The sequence below is a fragment of the Capsicum annuum genome, chromosome 5, assembly GCF_002878395.1.
Source record: "Capsicum annuum cultivar UCD-10X-F1 chromosome 5, UCD10Xv1.1, whole genome shotgun sequence".
Taxonomy (NCBI): Eukaryota; Viridiplantae; Streptophyta; class Magnoliopsida; order Solanales; family Solanaceae; genus Capsicum; species Capsicum annuum.
In genome coordinates, this window is record NC_061115.1 from 81,426,559 (window position 1) to 81,444,697 (window position 18,139).

Here is an 18,139-nt window from a genome sequence, read left to right on the forward strand (position 1 = left end):
AAATTTTTGACACCCCTGCTTTGATATTGAAAGCTATGTTGTTCGAATTCTTTAAAAATATTTTCGTGTCCGTATTGAATTCTTCAAATATGCATTGTTTTTCACCTGTCTAACATGTTTCGAAGTGTCTAATTAAGCAACATACCAGTATGAAAGAGTGCACTTGAAATTAATTAAGGAATCCACAAACCAAAGAGAAAATCTGACCCGGTCCAAACATGTTGACTCTAATATAATACTCGTAAGTTGTTTAGGAAAATAAGAATGCACAATATGCAAAAAATGAGTAAATTTTTTAATCCAGCACGTAATAATTAAGAATGTATATCTTTTTGGGTAGGGGTGGCCTGGGGGGTCAACTATTGTAAAAAACTGTATTAGAACTATTATATCATCCAGTATGTCAACAATACTTGCTACTAGTAGAAATTTGAGAAGCAAAACAGGAGAAACAGAAGCAGGATAAAACAGTTGGGAGAATCAGATTGTTGTTTCAGAATAACAAAGCAAGCATATACATGCAACTCTTTGAATAAACAGAAAAGAAATTAAAATTAGTAAATATATAGACATTATTAAGCATAGAATTTTTGGAGCGTTGGCTTTGTCAAAAATGATTTGTTGCTTAAGAAAGAGTCAATCCTATTCAGTTCAAAAATATGCATGCATGTATTATTTCAGGCTAGACTAAGGTAGGGGCTCGATTAAATTCAATAACTTTAATCCAAATACTGAATTTGTATTATGAAATCAACTGCTTAAGAAGGCTAAAGTATTAAGCACATAAACTTCAAATCTTTAATTCGCGATTAGCTGTACTTCACATTTTTCTTTTTCCTGCCCAGGATAATGCTTTTCTCAGTATTTCCCCGGGGATAAAGTGATGTTGGAAAATAGCAAGTATCATCATAGCAACTCTTTAACTGAACCATACATAGCAGCTCATAATATGCTGCTTACTCATTCATCTGTTGTCAGATTGTACAAGAGAAAGTACAAGGTATCATCATTGAGTTCATTTCCAAATATTTTTTGTGAGTATTACTATGTTGACAAATGGAAAAGAAAAGGTACTAACTGCTGTTGCAATGCAGTTAACTCAACATGGTTTTGTGGGATTACATATCATTGCATACTGCTTTATTCCTCATACAAACATGATGGCAGATGAAGCTGTAACTTTGCGAGCTTATGATTTCTACCTTGGTTGGTAAGAGCACAACCTTGTTGGCATATTAACATAAAAACTCCTTAAATCTGAGATACCTTGCACTAAGGAACTATTAACTGTGTGGCTATGCTTATTTGGTTCGAAAATAGGACCCAAAGATGTACTGGCTTGAACTATAGGGCGTTGAAACTTGGCGGCCACACTGTCGATATTTGGTTCTAGGATTGTTATGCTTGTTTATGCACTTTCAAGTATATTTAGTACTTCTTTTGAGCCGAGGATCTACCAGAAACAACCTCTCTACTAGCATAAAGGTAGGGGTAAGGTCTGCGTACAATCTTTGCTGGACCCCACTTGTGGGATTGATTGATTACACCAGAAATGTTGTTGTTGTTTATGTTTTAAGTACTATCTATTGATTTGGTACTCCCTATGTACTTTTTTAGGCTTGGAAATGAAAGAATTCTTGGAAGTTCATTGGATCCTTTGAATCTTCTGAAAAGCTTTACTGGTCCAGTGCCTGCACTACCTACGCGTATGCCGGAGAATGTAAATCCGAGATTAAGGACGTCGTGTTTCCCCCAGTGCAAGGAGAAGTATGACCTTGAGTTGGCAAAACTTGTATCTGAGTTTGAGAATTCATCATCTGAAGCTAAATTGGAATCTCCTCGACCTCAGTTGCCTCAGTGGTTGCAAAGTGCTAAGCTAAAGAATGATAGTAATGTAACTTCTTTGTCGCAGGTATGGTTTTACTTGATTAATGGAACCGAGAATGACTTGAATTATGTACAAGTGGAAGAGTCAATTCTTTTTTTTTTGTCTTTGCAGATTAAGGATCAAGGTTTTTTGCAGCAGAAAACTCAAGAACTACAAAAGAAGTGGAACAATGCATGCTTGCAACTTCAGCCTAATTTCCAGAATAATGTTGGTCCTTAAAGAACCGTACCACCTGTTCTCTATGCCAGGCTTGTACAATCTGAACCTGCTTTTGCATCAACCTTTACAACCCAAGCTCGTTCCAAGTAGAAGCCTTGGAGTGTGCCTGCAACTGACATGTGGAGGAACTGAAGTTGAAGCAGTAACAGTATATAAATGGCTCGTTCCACTCTGGATGAGATGTCAGCAAGTTCAAACTATTTTGGAAATACACAGTTCTGGTATTCTTTACCAATAAAAGACCACTCTATGATTGTATCAATCAATGTTTTGATGTGAGAGATGTTGGTTTTTACATTTAGACATGAGTTTGTTTGGTTGCCTTGGAAAGTGACTGCATTGTGTTTGTTGCCTTTCAGGGAATTGCCGACATTATGGCAGTATTACAAACAGAAGGTGGTCTACTTCGTGGAGAGCACAATCTCTTGGGTGAAGCCTTCCTAATTATGGCTTCTGCTGTCGGGTAACTATTGGTTGTAACGGTTTTCTATTTAAATGTCTAGTGTATCATGAGCTTTGACCTTTATGTGTTCCCAAAATTGGTGCAGGGTTCAGCAACAACTAGAAGTTTTGGCCTGGTTACTTGAACTGCTAGTCTTCTGCTTCTTGTCAGGCAGCGAGGGATGAAAGGCGTGATTCTGTACATGCACCTTTTTTAAAGGGACAAAAAAAGGCAGTGGGGGGTGAAAGATGGGAACACTGGTATGTAACTTTGAGTTTGGCTCACCAGATAAAAGCAAATTCTGGCAAGTCTCTTCACTCTAAAATTCTTAATCCAGAAGGTACTAACTTACTATATTTCTTTACTTTCTAGTTTTACAAATGCTTTAGTTTTTCCATTTTTGAATAGAGGTAGTGTTCCCTTTTTGTCTATCAGTTATCACAGAGAGTTCTCCTAAGGAGAGGGATGCTCTTAGGATTGGAATTATCTCTGCGTGAAGTTCTATTTCAGATAAGCAGGTTATGTAAAAGTACCATCTAGTAATAGGTTAATAGATAGTTTTATGCAAGCCAAGAACTTAACCATCAGTTCATTTGAAATATTTTAATCTTTTCATTGTGAGAGGTAATTGTGAATAACTGTTTCATTATGTAAAAAATCTATGACCATTGTTGTATAAGGGGGAAAAGAGTAAAAAGGTGAATATATGTTTAATCATGTAGCTATCATGGTTTTGTCTTTGGTTAATTGTTGTGTAAGCACTGAGAATGTTTCTTAACTTTTTCTTGGTGTTTTGACTTGAAATGTTGTGATGTTGCTTTGCTCATTTTGATTGTTTATCCAAATCGAAGAGGTAATATACATGGCACGACTCGTTATTAATTGTTTTGCTTAATTTTTACTAATTTACTTGTCATGCATGTTGAAATGGTTGGTCAAGTTTAAAGAGGCTATTGTAAATGGCGTGAACAGGTAATTGATAGTGGAAGCTATCAAGTATTAAGGAATCCTTCCATATTTGAACAAGGAAATGGGATCAGATGGGCCAAAATCTGTGACCATTCATGTCACGGGGTTCAAGAAATTTCATGGTGTTTCTCAGAATCCTACGGAGACAGCAGTTACATGTTGAAAGATTATGTTGAAAAGAGAGGATTACCTGCTGGTGTGACCTTGGGTAGCTGTACTGTTCTTGAAATAGTTGGAGAGAGTGGACTCCCGACTTTGTTGAAGGTCATAGAGAAGGAGCCTCTTCAGGAAACAGTTCAAATAATGGACAAGTCATATGGGTTAGTTCTACCGAGACAAACCTTCTTTGACTAATTTGTGTGGATTAATGCTTGCTCTTTAAAACTGTCTTGTGCAGCAAATTATGCACATTTATGGAACATGAATAGCTGGATGTGTGGTTCTCTGTTTTCTGATGCTTTTTAGTTTATTTGCTACCTCTGAATTGTAGATATTTTGATGGGTAAATGTACTGTGTGAGCTAACGATCATACTCCTATAGTGCCAGATTGAGAGCTTATTGTCCTGTCTTGGTTGCATATTAGGATCTTGAGTGGATATGGTCTTGCCTACAAATTTTATTGTGGAGGTGTACTGTTTTCCAAATGGCAACTTCAGAATCTTTTATGCTGTCTCTCCTCTAATGAGCATCATGAAATGTCCATCGATTCTAGATTGGGAAAAGACCATGGATTTTGATTGTCAAGATGAATTGGCATATTACTTCACTTTGAATTTGGGTTCCCATCGGCCAAGCTAATAAGACACTAATTGGTTCTTTTACATCCTGTTAATTAGTCTTCAAACAGCACAAACTAAAATTATTGATTAGAATTATGTTTTGTGATGTGTATATAGTTGTGTATTGCAATTTATGTATGTATGTAAATAATAATTTACAATACGATTTATTATTTTATATAAATCATTGAAATTGGTATTTGAGCTAGTTATATACATGTGGCAACAATCGTTGATACGAGTGGCTATTTATATAAATCGTTTCAATTTAATAACATGTGGCAACAATCGTTGTAATAGATCAATAAACCATTGCAATAGGTAGTCAAAAAGCGTTGCAACAGAATAAGAAAAATACCGCAATAGATGTTATTACAATGATTTAATGTCGTTGCAATAGAATCTATTGCAATGGTTAGTAACCGTTGTATTAGATGAAAATAGGCGTCCCAATAAGTAATAAAAGAGTTGTAATAGGTACTCAAAAAGCATTTCAACAGAATAACATAAGCGTTGCAATAGATGGTATTGTAATGGTTTAATGTCATTGCAATGGACTCTAATGCAACGGTTGCTAATTGTTGTAATAGATGAAAATAGGCGTCTCAATAAATCAAAAAATAAACGTCGTCATAGCTTGACCTATGGTGACGGTTTCAGACAACCGTCGCCATAGCTTGACTCACAACCATCGAATAAACTGTTGCCATAGATATATCGCAATGCCCACATATAGAATGTTTGCTGAAGCATTGCAGTAGAGCTATGACAACAGTTTTGCTGTCTATTGTAATGGTTCTGCAACCGTCACTATAGGGGTAATTTCTAGTAGTGCCAGTACATTTAAAGTACTGGTCGCATACTCATTTTCTTGCGCTATGATGTCTTATATCATAGATTCGGACGCTCAGATCCCGCCTGTTCTTAGACATTCCAGTGAATCAGCAGCAGCAGCCGTATGAGTCCTTATATTTCGAGGACCGATTATGTTTACTTTTATGCTTTCAATTCAATAGTTAATTGGAGTTAGTTGGCCTATCCCATCAATACTTATTCAGTTAGTTTTACAGGCTTTCAGACACTTCAGACAGTCAGTCAGTTTGCCATTATTTTTATCAATTTGTAGACAGTTATTTCGCGACAGTTGTTTTTAGATTTATGACTCAGAAATGTTCTAGTATTTAAAACCTTATGGCATGTTCAGATATTCTGCACATGTTATTTTGTTATTATTATTCAGTGCTCACAGCAGGTATCAGTTCATGATTAGCTTGTGGTCCTTCGAGGCTGTAAGCACCGTGTGACATCTAGGTTGTATTCTCTAGGGTTACAAACTTGGTATCAAAGCCTAAGATTTTAAAGTGTTCTAGGGAGTTTGACAGCAGCGTTGAGTAGAGTCTTGTGCATGGGTGTGAAGCAGGCCACACTTATGGACAAGAGGCTACAAGACGTTTTAGAAAAAGTTTTCCTTTTTTCATATCTCAGATCATGCTATAGAAAGGTTCCCTAAGAAAGTTATACAGATTCTCCTCTTTCTCTATTCATGTCAGCCCTGTCTTGTTTTGAAGGTAACAAAAATAATCAAGCTTAAATCCTTACAGATAGAGATTTTCTCAGATAGTTCCCACAGACAGTTATGTGATTGTATGCAGGCTTGAAAGTATCCCATCAGTGACTTTATGTTCCAAAGTATGAAATTTTTTATTCATGATTCATGAAAATCGTGCATTTAGCCAAAGTCAGATGTGGTTTTAGATCCATCATCAGAATCCTATGATAGCATATGACCTAGAGTTAGATGTATGAACCTAGAAGTTTAGCAGTAGTAAAATGGGGATAGTGTTATCTGAATTCAGTAGATTTTGCATTCATGGGGCTAGTTGTATGAAAGGTGAATTAGTAGGCTTAAAATAGTGTATTCAAGGAAAGAATTTAAGTTTATTGATTAGAAAATATATGTTGTTGGTGTAATGGTAAGTCCCATTGTGTAGGGAAAATATGAGTTTAGAGAAGTGATTATTGTAGGCTATGATGAAAGTAGTATGGTTCATTGAAGGTTTGGGGATATCCATGCTAAGTGTTAGTATTTAAGTTTAAATCTCTGAGGATTGAGCTAATAGAAAGGAGAGTGAAGAATTCTAAGTTAGTCAGTGGTTAAGTTGTTATATGATGATTGTTGGGGGCTATAGAAATCCAAGAGTTGTATCTCGGAAAGAAGTACTAGTAGTGGGTTTTACATTATCGGGCATAGTCATTTAGGGTGAGTTTACCAGATTCCAGAGTAAAGCAGTGGCAGTTTAGTTTAGAGATGTTAATTAAGTGGTTCCCAGATTTAGAGTGATGACTTTAAGCTAAGGGGGAGATAATAGAACAAGTAACTAAGTCAGGCTCTCAGATCCTAGTAGTTATGCCAGTATGTGTGGAAAAGTAGTAGGAGAAAGATGATGCCCAATCCTTTCACATCTCAGTACAAGGTTTTAAATCATCACAATATCTACTCATGACTTACATGTCAGCTCCATGATCGTAGTTCATGTTCATGCACATCACAGAAAATTTTGTACACTTCCAGTCCTTAGTATAAGGAGTTCCAGTCTACCCAACAGTAAGAACTGTGTTTCATGAATTTATGAACTCTAAAATCAGGTCATGCAACTCATGACTCAAGTACTCACGCTTTACAATATGTTCAGTTCTAGTACTCAGGTTAGACTCTCAATGATCAATGAAATTCAGATTTTTATTATGTATATCCTCAGATTTGATTTCTTGATAAATTCATGTCATTGTTCTCTATTCCTCAGGCCTCAATTAAGTGTTAAGTTCCGTATAGTGTTCATTTATGCTTCAGGTCCTCATGTTTTAACCTTTCAATGACCTCTCCATATGAAATGATGTAGTGATGAGCAATTGTTTAGATAGGAAAGAGTAAGTGTTTCATGTTAAGGAAAGATTGTTGCATGCTTGTTTTACACAAGGCTGTAGTTATGAAGATAGGCTTGAATGTTATGTTGGTGTGTAAGTGGATAAATGCATTACACGTTAGTGAATGACTAGTAAGAGTTGTATTTAGTTGTTGAAGGAGGAATCCAAATTATTTTGGAGATGGGAAGTTATGAAAATACAGAGTGTATTGAATTCATGACTCAGACTAGTATTACAGTATTATGTGTGCATTTTGTAGGTTTGAGTAGGCTTAAACATGGTGGGAGAATTCAGTTTAGCTCAGACTTCTGTAGGTATAGTTATTAGCGCCCATGTAAATGTTTTTAGTAGCCTCAAGTGAAGTGCGGTGTTGAGGTAGAAAGTATAGTTGAGGAAGTATTTGAGAAGTGTGGCTAAGAATAAAAGTTAGTAGTTACAATGCATAAGGCATAGTAACTCTATCCTAGTTGATGTTTCGTAGGCCTATGTTCCATATTACAGAATTCTAGCCATGTTGTGATTTCTTATTTAGATGTCTTATTTAGATCATACCCAAGATTCTTTGATCCCTAAAGTAATTAGAACTTCATATAAAGAGTGTCGAAGAAATACTCCTGTTAAGTATAAGCTTTCATTATGATTTAGTTTGTATAGTCGATAATTCAGCTTAGCAGTCAGACAGACAAGATCATATGGTTTTTCATTTTTCCATCTAATCATACTATCTGAAGTCTCATGAATATGGCTATTCCATGAGGAAAAGTATTCACACTCCAGCAAATTTTGAATTTTGTTAAGTTTAGTTCATGCATCAGTTTTAGATTCCAGATATTCAGTCATGATCCAGTTCGTAAGAGTCCTGTGCATCATCTCAATTCTTTTCCTTAGTATTTCGGCCAAGTTAGTAGCATTCGGGGGATGAACTATCCCAAAAGGGATATGTTGTAATACCCCAAGTTTTTTATGTACTAAATCTCTCATTTTTTCTTCACAAAACCAGTAGAGCCAGAGGTAATGATTACTCATAAGTGGACTCCCTCGTTTCTATCTCAACCATACAGCCATTCTCATGTCATTGCATGTATTATGCTCAGACCCAGTTATCCAGTCATGTTCCAAGTCATGCATGTTCAGACTATGATCTCAGTTGCCTTAGTACGCTCAATCTAACCAGTCTTATTTGAGGATGAATGATTCCAAGGGGAAGATAATGTAATACCCTGTATGTTTGAGCTAGACTTTGAAGCATTGTTCTTACGTGTGTTGACTCTAATTCCATGAATTTATTTTGAATACACGTGTCATGATCTTTATCCTAGTGTGTGAAGTGATTTAGAGGTGAAAACTATTCATAAGGATCACTAAGAACAATGTTGAGCTAAGATTCTTTGATTCATCTAAAGTTTGGTATTTGATTCTACAAGGGTCTACTTTGAACGTGCATAATTTTTTATAGATATAGAATTTTGCAGCTCAAGACCCACCAAATTATAGATAATTGAGTCAACTTTCCAACGATACCAATTTTGCCTTAATTCAATATCCGAGCGAAAAGTTATAGCCATTTTCGTTAGAGAGGCAATAGTTGTGCGCGATTAGCATGCAATGCATGCTCCATTTCACCCCTGAGGGAGAATACGATGCAGCATGCGGCGCACGCTCAATTCGGTACTCCAGAGCATGCGACGCACACTCCATTTCACCCCTAAGGTTTCCAGCTTTCAGTCACGTTTTTTCAGGGGCATTTTAGTCCTTTTCCCTTAACCCAATTAAGCCAAAATATGGGATTTAGGTCCCAAGAGAGTATTATTTGCCTCTTATTTCACAATTCTCTTCAAATTAAAGAAACCCTCTCTTAAGAACAAAACCTAGCCTCTTCAAGATTCAAGCCCTTCCTTCAAGATTAAAGCTTCCAAGAAAGTTGTTCTCTTTCAAGATTTAAGTTTCAAGATATGTTAGATGTTCATTCATGAGCCCTTTCCACCCATGGAGTCCAAGAACCCAAATTTTAAGTTTAAAAGAATGATCTTTACATGTTATTATGAACTTTATCCATGAACTCCTATGAATTTTGATTTTACATGATATTTACAAGTAATTGTTGTTGAAATTAAACCTTACATGTTTGAAAGGTGCTATTCGCATGTTAAATCCCTAAATCCAAGATTTGCAGTATTTCAATTATGTTAGCACCTCATGTTTTGACTATTCTCATGCTCAAGTCTATGAATTTCAAGTTTATGATGAAATGTATAAATGATTAGGGTTTGAATAGTGACTCCTTGTTATGTTTCCAAGAGTCTTTTGATAGAAAGAATCCTTACATGTTGAAAGTTGAAGTATGTTTAGCTATATCTTGGTAATTTGATTTTCAAGTTATGTTTTCAATTGATTTCATGTGGAATGCATTACAGTATGTTTTAAATATTGTCACATTCATTTCATGCTCATGAGAATTCAGAATAAATCCTAAGTTTATGATTTGGTCATGTGATTGTGCTATCTTTCATGTTTAAAAACCATCCCCATGTTAAGGTCTTATTCCCCATGTGTTTGATGAGATGCTTAAGTGAATAATTGTGAACAATGATTTCCTTCCATGGTTTCAAAGCTTTCATGTGGTCCTATTGTCATTGCTATTGATTCCTGGGGGTTATGAATACCCAAAATTTAGTTGTTTACTTAGTTTCAGTTGCTTTAGAATAGTTTCAGATAAATCATGAGCATTACCACTTAGTTTGCCTTCATGACTAGTTACTTGTCCAGTTAAGTTAGTTAAGTCCAGTAATTAATGTCATTCAGTTGGGTGTAGGATTCAGCACCGAGCGAACCTAGGGATGGAGGATCACCTGTCTATTAGGACTGGGTCTTTAGAAGTAATCCCTAAGTTCCAGAACTACGTAGCCAGCGTAGGTTATGGGATGTCACCCACCAATTTAAGACTGACACTCTCAAGGATCACCCATCAGTTTAGGACTGATCTCAGAAGTCACCTGCTAGATTAGGATGACTTTACATCCATTGTTAATACCCGTGGCAAGGTAATAGCACCCGTCCAATTAGGGTCACAGGTTGAACCTCGATCATCTTAAACTAGAGCATATCGGTTAGATGATACCTCCCACAGTTTCAGTTTCAGTATTCAGTTCAGAACTCAGTTTAATTTTGCTTGACCATGGCATACAGTTTATTAGTTATTAAGTTATCGGATTTTAGTATTTCTGTTTACTGACTATTTAGAATCATGTTTTAAGCTTGGTCATGCATTCTCAATTGTTATAGTTTTCATGTATTCTTACTCAATATCTCATATTGTACATACAGTCAGTTATTACTCACGTACATGAACCTATGCATATTAGCCTAAAATCATTTAGCATATCAGTGCATTCAAAATACTGACCGCATACTCGATTTCTTGTGCTGTGATGTCTTATATCATAGGTTCGGATGCTCAGATCCCCGACCGTACTTTGACATTCTAGCGCATTAGCAGCAGCAGCTCTATAAGTCTTCATATTTCGAGGACTAATTATGTTTACTTCCATGCTTTTAGTTCAGTAGATAGGTGGAGTTAGTTGGGGCCTGTCCCATCAACTCTTATTCAGTCAGTTTTAAAGGCTTTTGGACACTTCAACAGTTAGTCAGTTTGCCATTATTTTTATCATTTTACAGACAGTTATTTCCCAGCAGTTGTTTTAGATTTACTATTCAAAAATATTTTAGTATTTAAAACCTTATGGCGTATTCAGATATTCCGCACATGTTATTTTGTTATTATTATTCAGTGCTCATAGTAGATATCAGTTCATGGGTTAGCTTGTGGTCCTTTGTATATTCTAGGGGCATTAGAAACTTGGTATCAGAGCCTAAGGTTTTACTGTGTCCTAGGGAGTTTAACAAACGCGTTAAGTAGAGTCTGCTGCATGGGTGTGAAGCGCGCTACACTTATAGAGAAGAGGCTACAAGACTTTTAGAAAACGTTTCCCTTCTTTCATATCTTAGATCATGCTATAGAAATGTGTCCTAAGAAAGTTATACAAATTCTCATCTTTCTCTATTCATACTAGCCCTGCCTTATTTTGAAGGTAACAGAAACAATCAAACTTAAATCCTTACAAATAGAGATTTTCTCAGATAGTTCCCACATAACTGCAGGCTTGAAAGCATCCCATCAGTGCCTTTATGTTCCAAAGTATGAAAGATTTCATTCATGATTCATGAAAATCATTCATTTAGCCAAAGTCAAATGTCATTTTAAATCCATCATTAATATCCTATGATAGCATATGACCTAGAGTTAGAAGTATGAACCCATAAGTTTAGCAGCAGTAAAATAGGGATAGTGTTATCTGAATTCAGTTTTGCATTCATGGGGCTAGTTGTATGAAAGGTGAATCAGTAGTCTTGAAATAGTATATGCAAGGAAAGAATTTAAGTTTGTTGATTTGAAAGTATATGTTGTTGGTTTAATGGTAATTCCCATGTTGTAGGGAAAATATGAGTTTAGAGAAGTGATAATTGTAGGCTATGATGAAAGTAGTATGGTTCATTGAAAGTTTGGGGATATCTATGTTAAGTGTTAGAATCTAAGTTTGAATCTCTGAGTATTGAGCTAATAGAAAGGAGAGTTAAGAATTCTAAGTTAGTCAGTGGTTAAGTTGTTATATGATGATTTTGGGGGCTATAGAAAGCCAAAAGTTGTGTCTTAGAAGGAAGTACTAGTAGTGGGTTTTACATTATCGGGCATAGTCATTTAGGATGAGTTTACCAGTTATGCATAGTATTATACCCCAGATTCCAGAGTAAAGTAGTGGCAGTTCAATTTAGAGATATTAATTAAGTGGTTCTCAGATTTAGAGTGATGACATTAAGCTAAGGGGGAGATGATAGAACAAGTAACTAAGTCAGGCTTCAAGACCGTAGTAGTTATGCCAGTATGTGCGGAAAAGTAGTAGGAGAAGGATGATGCCCAATCCATTCTCATCTTAGTGCAAGGTTTTCAATCATCACAATATCTACTCATGCCTTACATGTCAGCTCCATAATCGTAGTTCATGTTCATGCACATCACAGAAAATTTTGTACACTTCCAGTCCCAAGTATAAGGAGTTCCAGTCTACCTAACAATAAGAACCATGTTCCATGAATTTACGAACTCCAAAATCAGGTCATACATCTCATGACTCAAGTACTCATGCTTTAAAGTATGTTCAGTTCCAGTACTCTTGCTATACTCTCAATGATCAACAAAATTCAGATTTTTACTATGTATATCCTCAGATTTGGTCTCTTGATAAATTCATATCATTGATACTCTATTCCTCAGGCCTCAATTAAGTGTCAAGTTCGGTATAGTGTTCATTCATACTTCAGGTCCTTATGTTTTAACCTTTAAGTGACCTCTCCATACGAAATAATGTAGTGATGAGCAGTTGCTTATATGGGAGAGAGTGAGTGTTTCATGTTAAGGAAAGATTATTGCATGCTTGTTTTACACAAGGCTGTAGTTATGAAGATATGCTTGAATGTCAGGTCAGTGTGTAAGTGGATAAATGCATTACACGTTAGTGAATGGCTTGTAAGAGTTGCATTTAATTGTTGAAGGGGTAATCAAAATTATTTAGGAGATGGGAAGTTATGAAAATGTTGAGTGAATTGAATACATGACTCAGACTAGTATTACAGTGTTATGTGTGCATTTTGTAGGTTTGAGTAGGCTTGAACATAGTGGGAGAATTCAGTCCAACTCAGACTTCAATAGGTAGAGTTATCAGCGCCCATGTGAATATTTTTAGTAGCCTCAAGTGAAGTGTAGTGTTGAGGTAGAAAGTCTAGTTTAGGGAGTATTTAAGAAGAGCGGCTAAGATTGAAAGTTAGTAGTTGCAGTGCATAAGGAATAGTAACTCTATCCTGGCTGATGTTTCGTAGGCCTATGTTCCATATTATAGAATTCTATCCATGTTGTGATTTCTTATTCAGATGTCTTATTCAGACCATACCCAAGATTCTTTACTCCCTAAAGTCATTAGAACTTCATATAAAGAGTGTTGAAGAAATACTCCTGTTAAGTATAAGCTTTCAGTATGATTTAGTTTGTATAGTCAGTAATTCAGCTCAGTAGTCAGTCAGACAAAATCCTATGATTTTCTATCTTTCCATCTAGTCATACTATCCGAAGTATCATGAATATGGCTATTCCATGAAGAAAAGTATTCACACCCCTACAAATTTTGAATTTAGTTCAATTTAGTTCACACATCAATTTCAGATTCTAGATATTCAGTCATGATCCAGTTCATAAGAATTCTATGTATCATTTTAATTTTTTCCTTAGTATTTCAGCCAAGTCAATATCATTCGTGGGACAAACTATCCCAAGGGGGAGATGTTGTAATACCCCAAGTTTTTCATGTACTAAATCTCTCATCTTTTTTCATGAAACCAGATCGAACCAGAGGTAGTGATTACTTAAAAGTTGATTCCCTCGTTTCTATCTCAGCCATACAACCATTCTCATGTCATTGCATGTATTATGCTCAGACTCAGTTATGTAGTCATGTTCCAAGTCACATTCCAAGTCATGCATGTTCAAAATATGATCTCAGTGGCTTTAGTACTCTCAATCTAACCAGTCTCATTCGAGGATGAATGATTCTAAGGGGGAGATAATGAAATACCTTGCATTTTTGGGCTAGACGTTGAAGCATTGTTCTTACGTGTGTTGAATCTAATTTTATGAATTTATTTTAAATACACGTGTCATGATCTTTATCCTAGTGTGTGAAGTGATTCAGAGGTGAAAAATATTCTTAAGGATCGCTTAGAACAAAGGTGAGCTAAGATCCTTTAATTTGTCCAAAGTTTAGTATTCGATTCTACAAGGGTCTAATTTGAATGTGTATAATTTTTTATTAACGTAGAATTTTGCAGCTCAAGACCCACCAAATATGAGATAATTGAGTCAACTTTTCAACGTTACCAATTTCGCCTTAATGAGATACCCGAGCAAAAAATTATAGTTATTTTTGTGAGAGAGGCAGTAGCTGCGGGCGATTAGCATGCGACGCATGCTCCATTTCACCCTTGAGGGAGCATGCGATGCAGCATGCGGCGCACACTAAATTTCAATGTTCCAGAGCATGGAATGCACTCTCCATTTCACCCATGAGGTTTCCAACTTTCAGTCACATTTTTCCAGGGGCATTTCAGTCTTTTTTCCTTCATCCAATTAAGCCAAAACACGAAATTTAGGTCCCAAGAGATTATTATTTGCCTCTTATTCATAATTCTCTTCAAATTAAAGCAACCCTCTATCAAGAACAAAAACCTAGCCTCTTCAAGATTCAAGCCCTTCCTTCAAGATTAAAGTTTCCAAGAAAGTTGTTCTCTTTCAAGATTTAAATTTCAAGGTATGTTAGATGTTCATCCATGGGCCCTTTCCACCCATGGAGTCCAAGAACCCAAATTTCAAGTTTAAAATAATGATATTTACATGTTGTTATGAACTTTATCCATAAACTCTTATGAATTTTGGTTTTACATGATATTTACAAGTAATTATTATTGAAATTAAACCTTACACGTTTGAATGGTGCTATTCGCATGTTAAATTCCTAAATCCATGATTTGCAGTATTTCAATTATGTTAGCACCTCATGTTTTGACTATTGTCATGCTCAAGTCTATGAATTTCAAGTGTTTGATGAAATGCCTAAATGTTTGGGGTTTAAATAATAACTCCTTGTTATGTTTCCAAGAGCCTTTTGATAGAAAGAGTCCTTACACTTTGAAAGTTGAAGTATGTTTAGCTATATCTTTGTACTTCGATTTTTAAGTTATGTTTTCAATTGATTTCACGTGGAATGCATTACAGTGTGTTTTAAATATTTTGATTTCCATATCATGTTCATGAGAATTTAGAATAAATCCTCAGTTTATGATTTGGTCATGTGATTGTGCTATCTTTTCATGTTTAAAAAACATCCTCATGTTAATGTCAGTGACCATGTGTTTGATGAGATGCTTAAGTGAATAATTGTGAACGATGATTTTCTTTCATGGTTTTAAGGCTTTCATGTGGTCCTATTGTCATTGCTATCGAGTCCTGGGGGTTATGAATACCCGGAATTTAGCTGTTTACTTAGGTTCAGTAGCTTCAGAATAGTTTTAGAAAAATCATAAGCATTACCACTCAGTTACACTTCACGACCAGTTAATTATCCAGTTAAGTTAGTTAAGTCCAGTAATTAGTGTCATTCAGTTGGGAGTAGGATTCAGCACCGAGCGAACCTAGGGATGGGGGCTTACCCGTCAGTTAGGACTGGGTCCTTAGAAGCAATTCCCAAGTTCCAGAACTGCGTAGCCAACGTAGGTTGTGGGATGTCACCATCCAGTTTAGGACTGATACTCTCAAGGATCACCCGCCAGTTTAGGAATGATCTTAGGAGTCACCCGCTAGATTAAGACGACTCCACTGTCATTGTTAGTACCCGTGGCACGGTACTAGCACTCTTCCAATTAGGGTCACAGGTTGGACCCCGATCATCTCAGACTGGGGCATGTCGGTTAGATGATACTTCCCACAGTTTCAGTTTCTGTATTCAGTTCAAAACTCAGTTCAATTTTGCTTGACTATGGCATACAGTTTATCAGTTATTCAGTTATCATATTTCAGTATTTCTGTTTATTGACTATTTAGAATCAAGTTTTAAGCTTGGTCATGCATTCTCAGTCTTTACAGTTTTCATGCATACTTACTCAGTATCTCATGTTGTACATTCAGTCAGCTATTACTCATGTACATGAACCCGTGCATATTAGCCTAACCTCATTTAGTATATCAGTACATTCAAAGTACTAACCGCATACTCGTTTTCTTGCGTTGTGATGTCTTATATCAAAGGTTCGGACGCTCAAATCCCCGATCGTACTTAAACATTCCAGCGCATCAGCAGCAGCAGCAGTATGAGTCCATATATTTTGAGGACCGATTATGTTTACTTCCATGCTTTCTGTTTGGTATGGGCCTGTCCCATCAACTCTTATTCAGTCAGTTTTAGAGGCTTTCAGACACTTCAGATAGTCAGTCAGCTTGCCATTATTTTTATCAGTTTGCAGACAGTGGTTTCCCGACAGTTATTTTTAGATTTATGATTCAGAAATATTTTAGTGTTTAAAACCTTATGGCGTATTTAGTTATTCCGCACATGGTATTATGTTATTATTATTCAGTGCTCACAGCAGATATCAAGTCATGGGTTAGCTTGTAGTCCTTCGGGGCTGTAAGCACCGTGTGGCATCCAGGGTGTATTCTCGGGGCGTTACAACCACAAATGCGATGAAGAAAAAAACTATCCTAAACCCATTATCCATCGCGATCGCATTGAATCCACCACGCGATCGGGATGCCCTAGCCGATTATCTTTGCAAACGCGACAAGTTGGGTCGTGAACATGAAGAAAGGACTTATGCACCACAAAACGACAACTCTAAGTAAAAAACTCTCCGAACGAATCCTCGAAGATCGTTCGGATCCTCACAGAAATAATTCAATAATGCTACCAGGCTAATTTCTACGTTTCAAACTCAATGACAACGTTAATTTTTTGAAAAAGGATCATTTTCACCAATAAATCTCGAGATCCCTTTTTACTATTTTTCAAACGAAGGGTTGAAATGAGATATAATGGTTCCAAAATCGAACCAACCCTGTTACTAACTCAAATTCAACATTCCGAATCTACCGATGCAGTCTAAATTGCCATTCGGCACTCGAATCAAGAAATGTTGATTGACGTTAACTATTGACTCTTAAAGACTCAAAATAACCTCAAACTCTCCCAAAACCTTCTCAAAGGCCTTGAACGTCATGCCAACCATCCCCACACCCCAAAATCAACATATAACAACTATGGAGAAGGATAAAATGATCAAAATATAAAAAAAAATTAAATTTCACTACGAGAATCATTATACGTATACTAGTACTTTTTAAAAACACTTTTGATAAAAAATTTACTTTAAAAACACTATTATGCAATATTATACACTTCATTATTTTTGTATGCAATCTTTCGTATTGACATGACGGCACATACAACACACATGCTAATAATAATATACAATTTATGTATGTATATTTTTATGTAATCATTTAAAAATAAACATAATATTCAAAAAATATAATAATTTTTTTAATTTCATAAATAAAATTTTTAAATTAAAATAAATATTTTTAACAAAGATGCTTAGCTAAAAAAAAAAACAGAATAAGTCATTATTTTTGAGAGGGAGGCAGTAGGTGATGCAATAGAACTTTGGCTCGGTATCATTGTAGAATGGATGAAAGGCAAGGAGCCAAGGAGTACAACTTCTTTGCTCAAACTTTGTCGTCTTTCTATCATAATATTGGGAAAGGCCGAGCAGAATGGCAAACAACTGATATTGTGATAACTAGGGGTGTACTGACCAAACCATTAAGTCAAACCAAATCGAAGAATCAAACCAAACCGAGAAAAAAATGACTTATGGTTTGGTTTGGTTGGTTTGGCGTTTGAAAAAAAAATCGACCATTCTTTATTTGCTTTAGTGTTAACAAAAAAAAAGTCAAACCGGTTTTATTTGATCATTTGAGCTTTCGATTCTTTCTTCTGTCTTATCTTTAAGGAAACGATATTTAGTTAGCAGGAGTTGTGTCTGCACTGGTGAGTGAGTGATATTAGACTAAAGATTTACAAAAATTTTTAGGACTATTAAATTATGCTAGAGCTTTTATAAAAGACTAGAATAATTTATATAGTTTATACTTAAAATATAAAAGACTAAATAATACAAAAGAAAATTCGAGAAGACACACACACACACACACACACACACACACACATATATATATATATATATATATATATATATAT

General features: G+C 35.7%; 1 protein-coding gene across 12 annotated transcripts; it reads left to right on the forward strand.

Moving 5' to 3' along the window:
- Positions 1-905: 905 nt before the first annotated feature.
- Positions 906-10,902, forward strand: LOC107870833 (beta-glucosidase 3-like). 12 transcript variants are annotated; one of them, XM_047413072.1, is made up of 8 exons: positions 906-1,000; positions 1,095-1,210; positions 1,618-1,912; positions 2,000-2,328; positions 2,467-2,570; positions 2,656-2,889; positions 2,985-3,067; positions 3,522-4,510. In XM_047413072.1, exons 1-4 carry the CDS (start codon positions 950-952, stop codon positions 2,105-2,107), a joined length of 570 nt encoding a protein of 189 aa, XP_047269028.1. In that variant the 5' UTR covers positions 906-949; the 3' UTR covers positions 2,108-2,328; positions 2,467-2,570; positions 2,656-2,889; positions 2,985-3,067; positions 3,522-4,510. The 12 variants fall into 12 exon arrangements, 6 of the variants coding, with proteins under 6 accessions (XP_047269028.1, XP_047269023.1, XP_047269026.1 ...); XR_007055783.1 differs by having other exon boundaries at positions 967-1,000; positions 2,000-2,382; XM_047413067.1 differs by having other exon boundaries at positions 2,000-2,382; positions 2,656-3,838; positions 4,103-4,510.
- The last annotated feature ends 7,237 nt before the right edge of the window (positions 10,903-18,139 follow it).

Excerpts from the sequence above, each read along its gene's own strand:
- LOC107870833 (XM_047413069.1), top strand. The coding sequence starts at position 950 with ATGCTGCTTACTCATTCATCTGTTGTCAGATTGTACAAGAGAAAGTAC. Across the intron at positions 1,001-1,094 it reads TGTACAAGAGAAAGTACAAG|TTAACTCAACATGGTTTTGT; the intron begins GTATCATCATTG and ends GTTGCAATGCAG. Across the intron at positions 1,913-1,999 it reads ATGTAACTTCTTTGTCGCAG|ATTAAGGATCAAGGTTTTTT; the intron begins GTATGGTTTTAC and ends TTGTCTTTGCAG.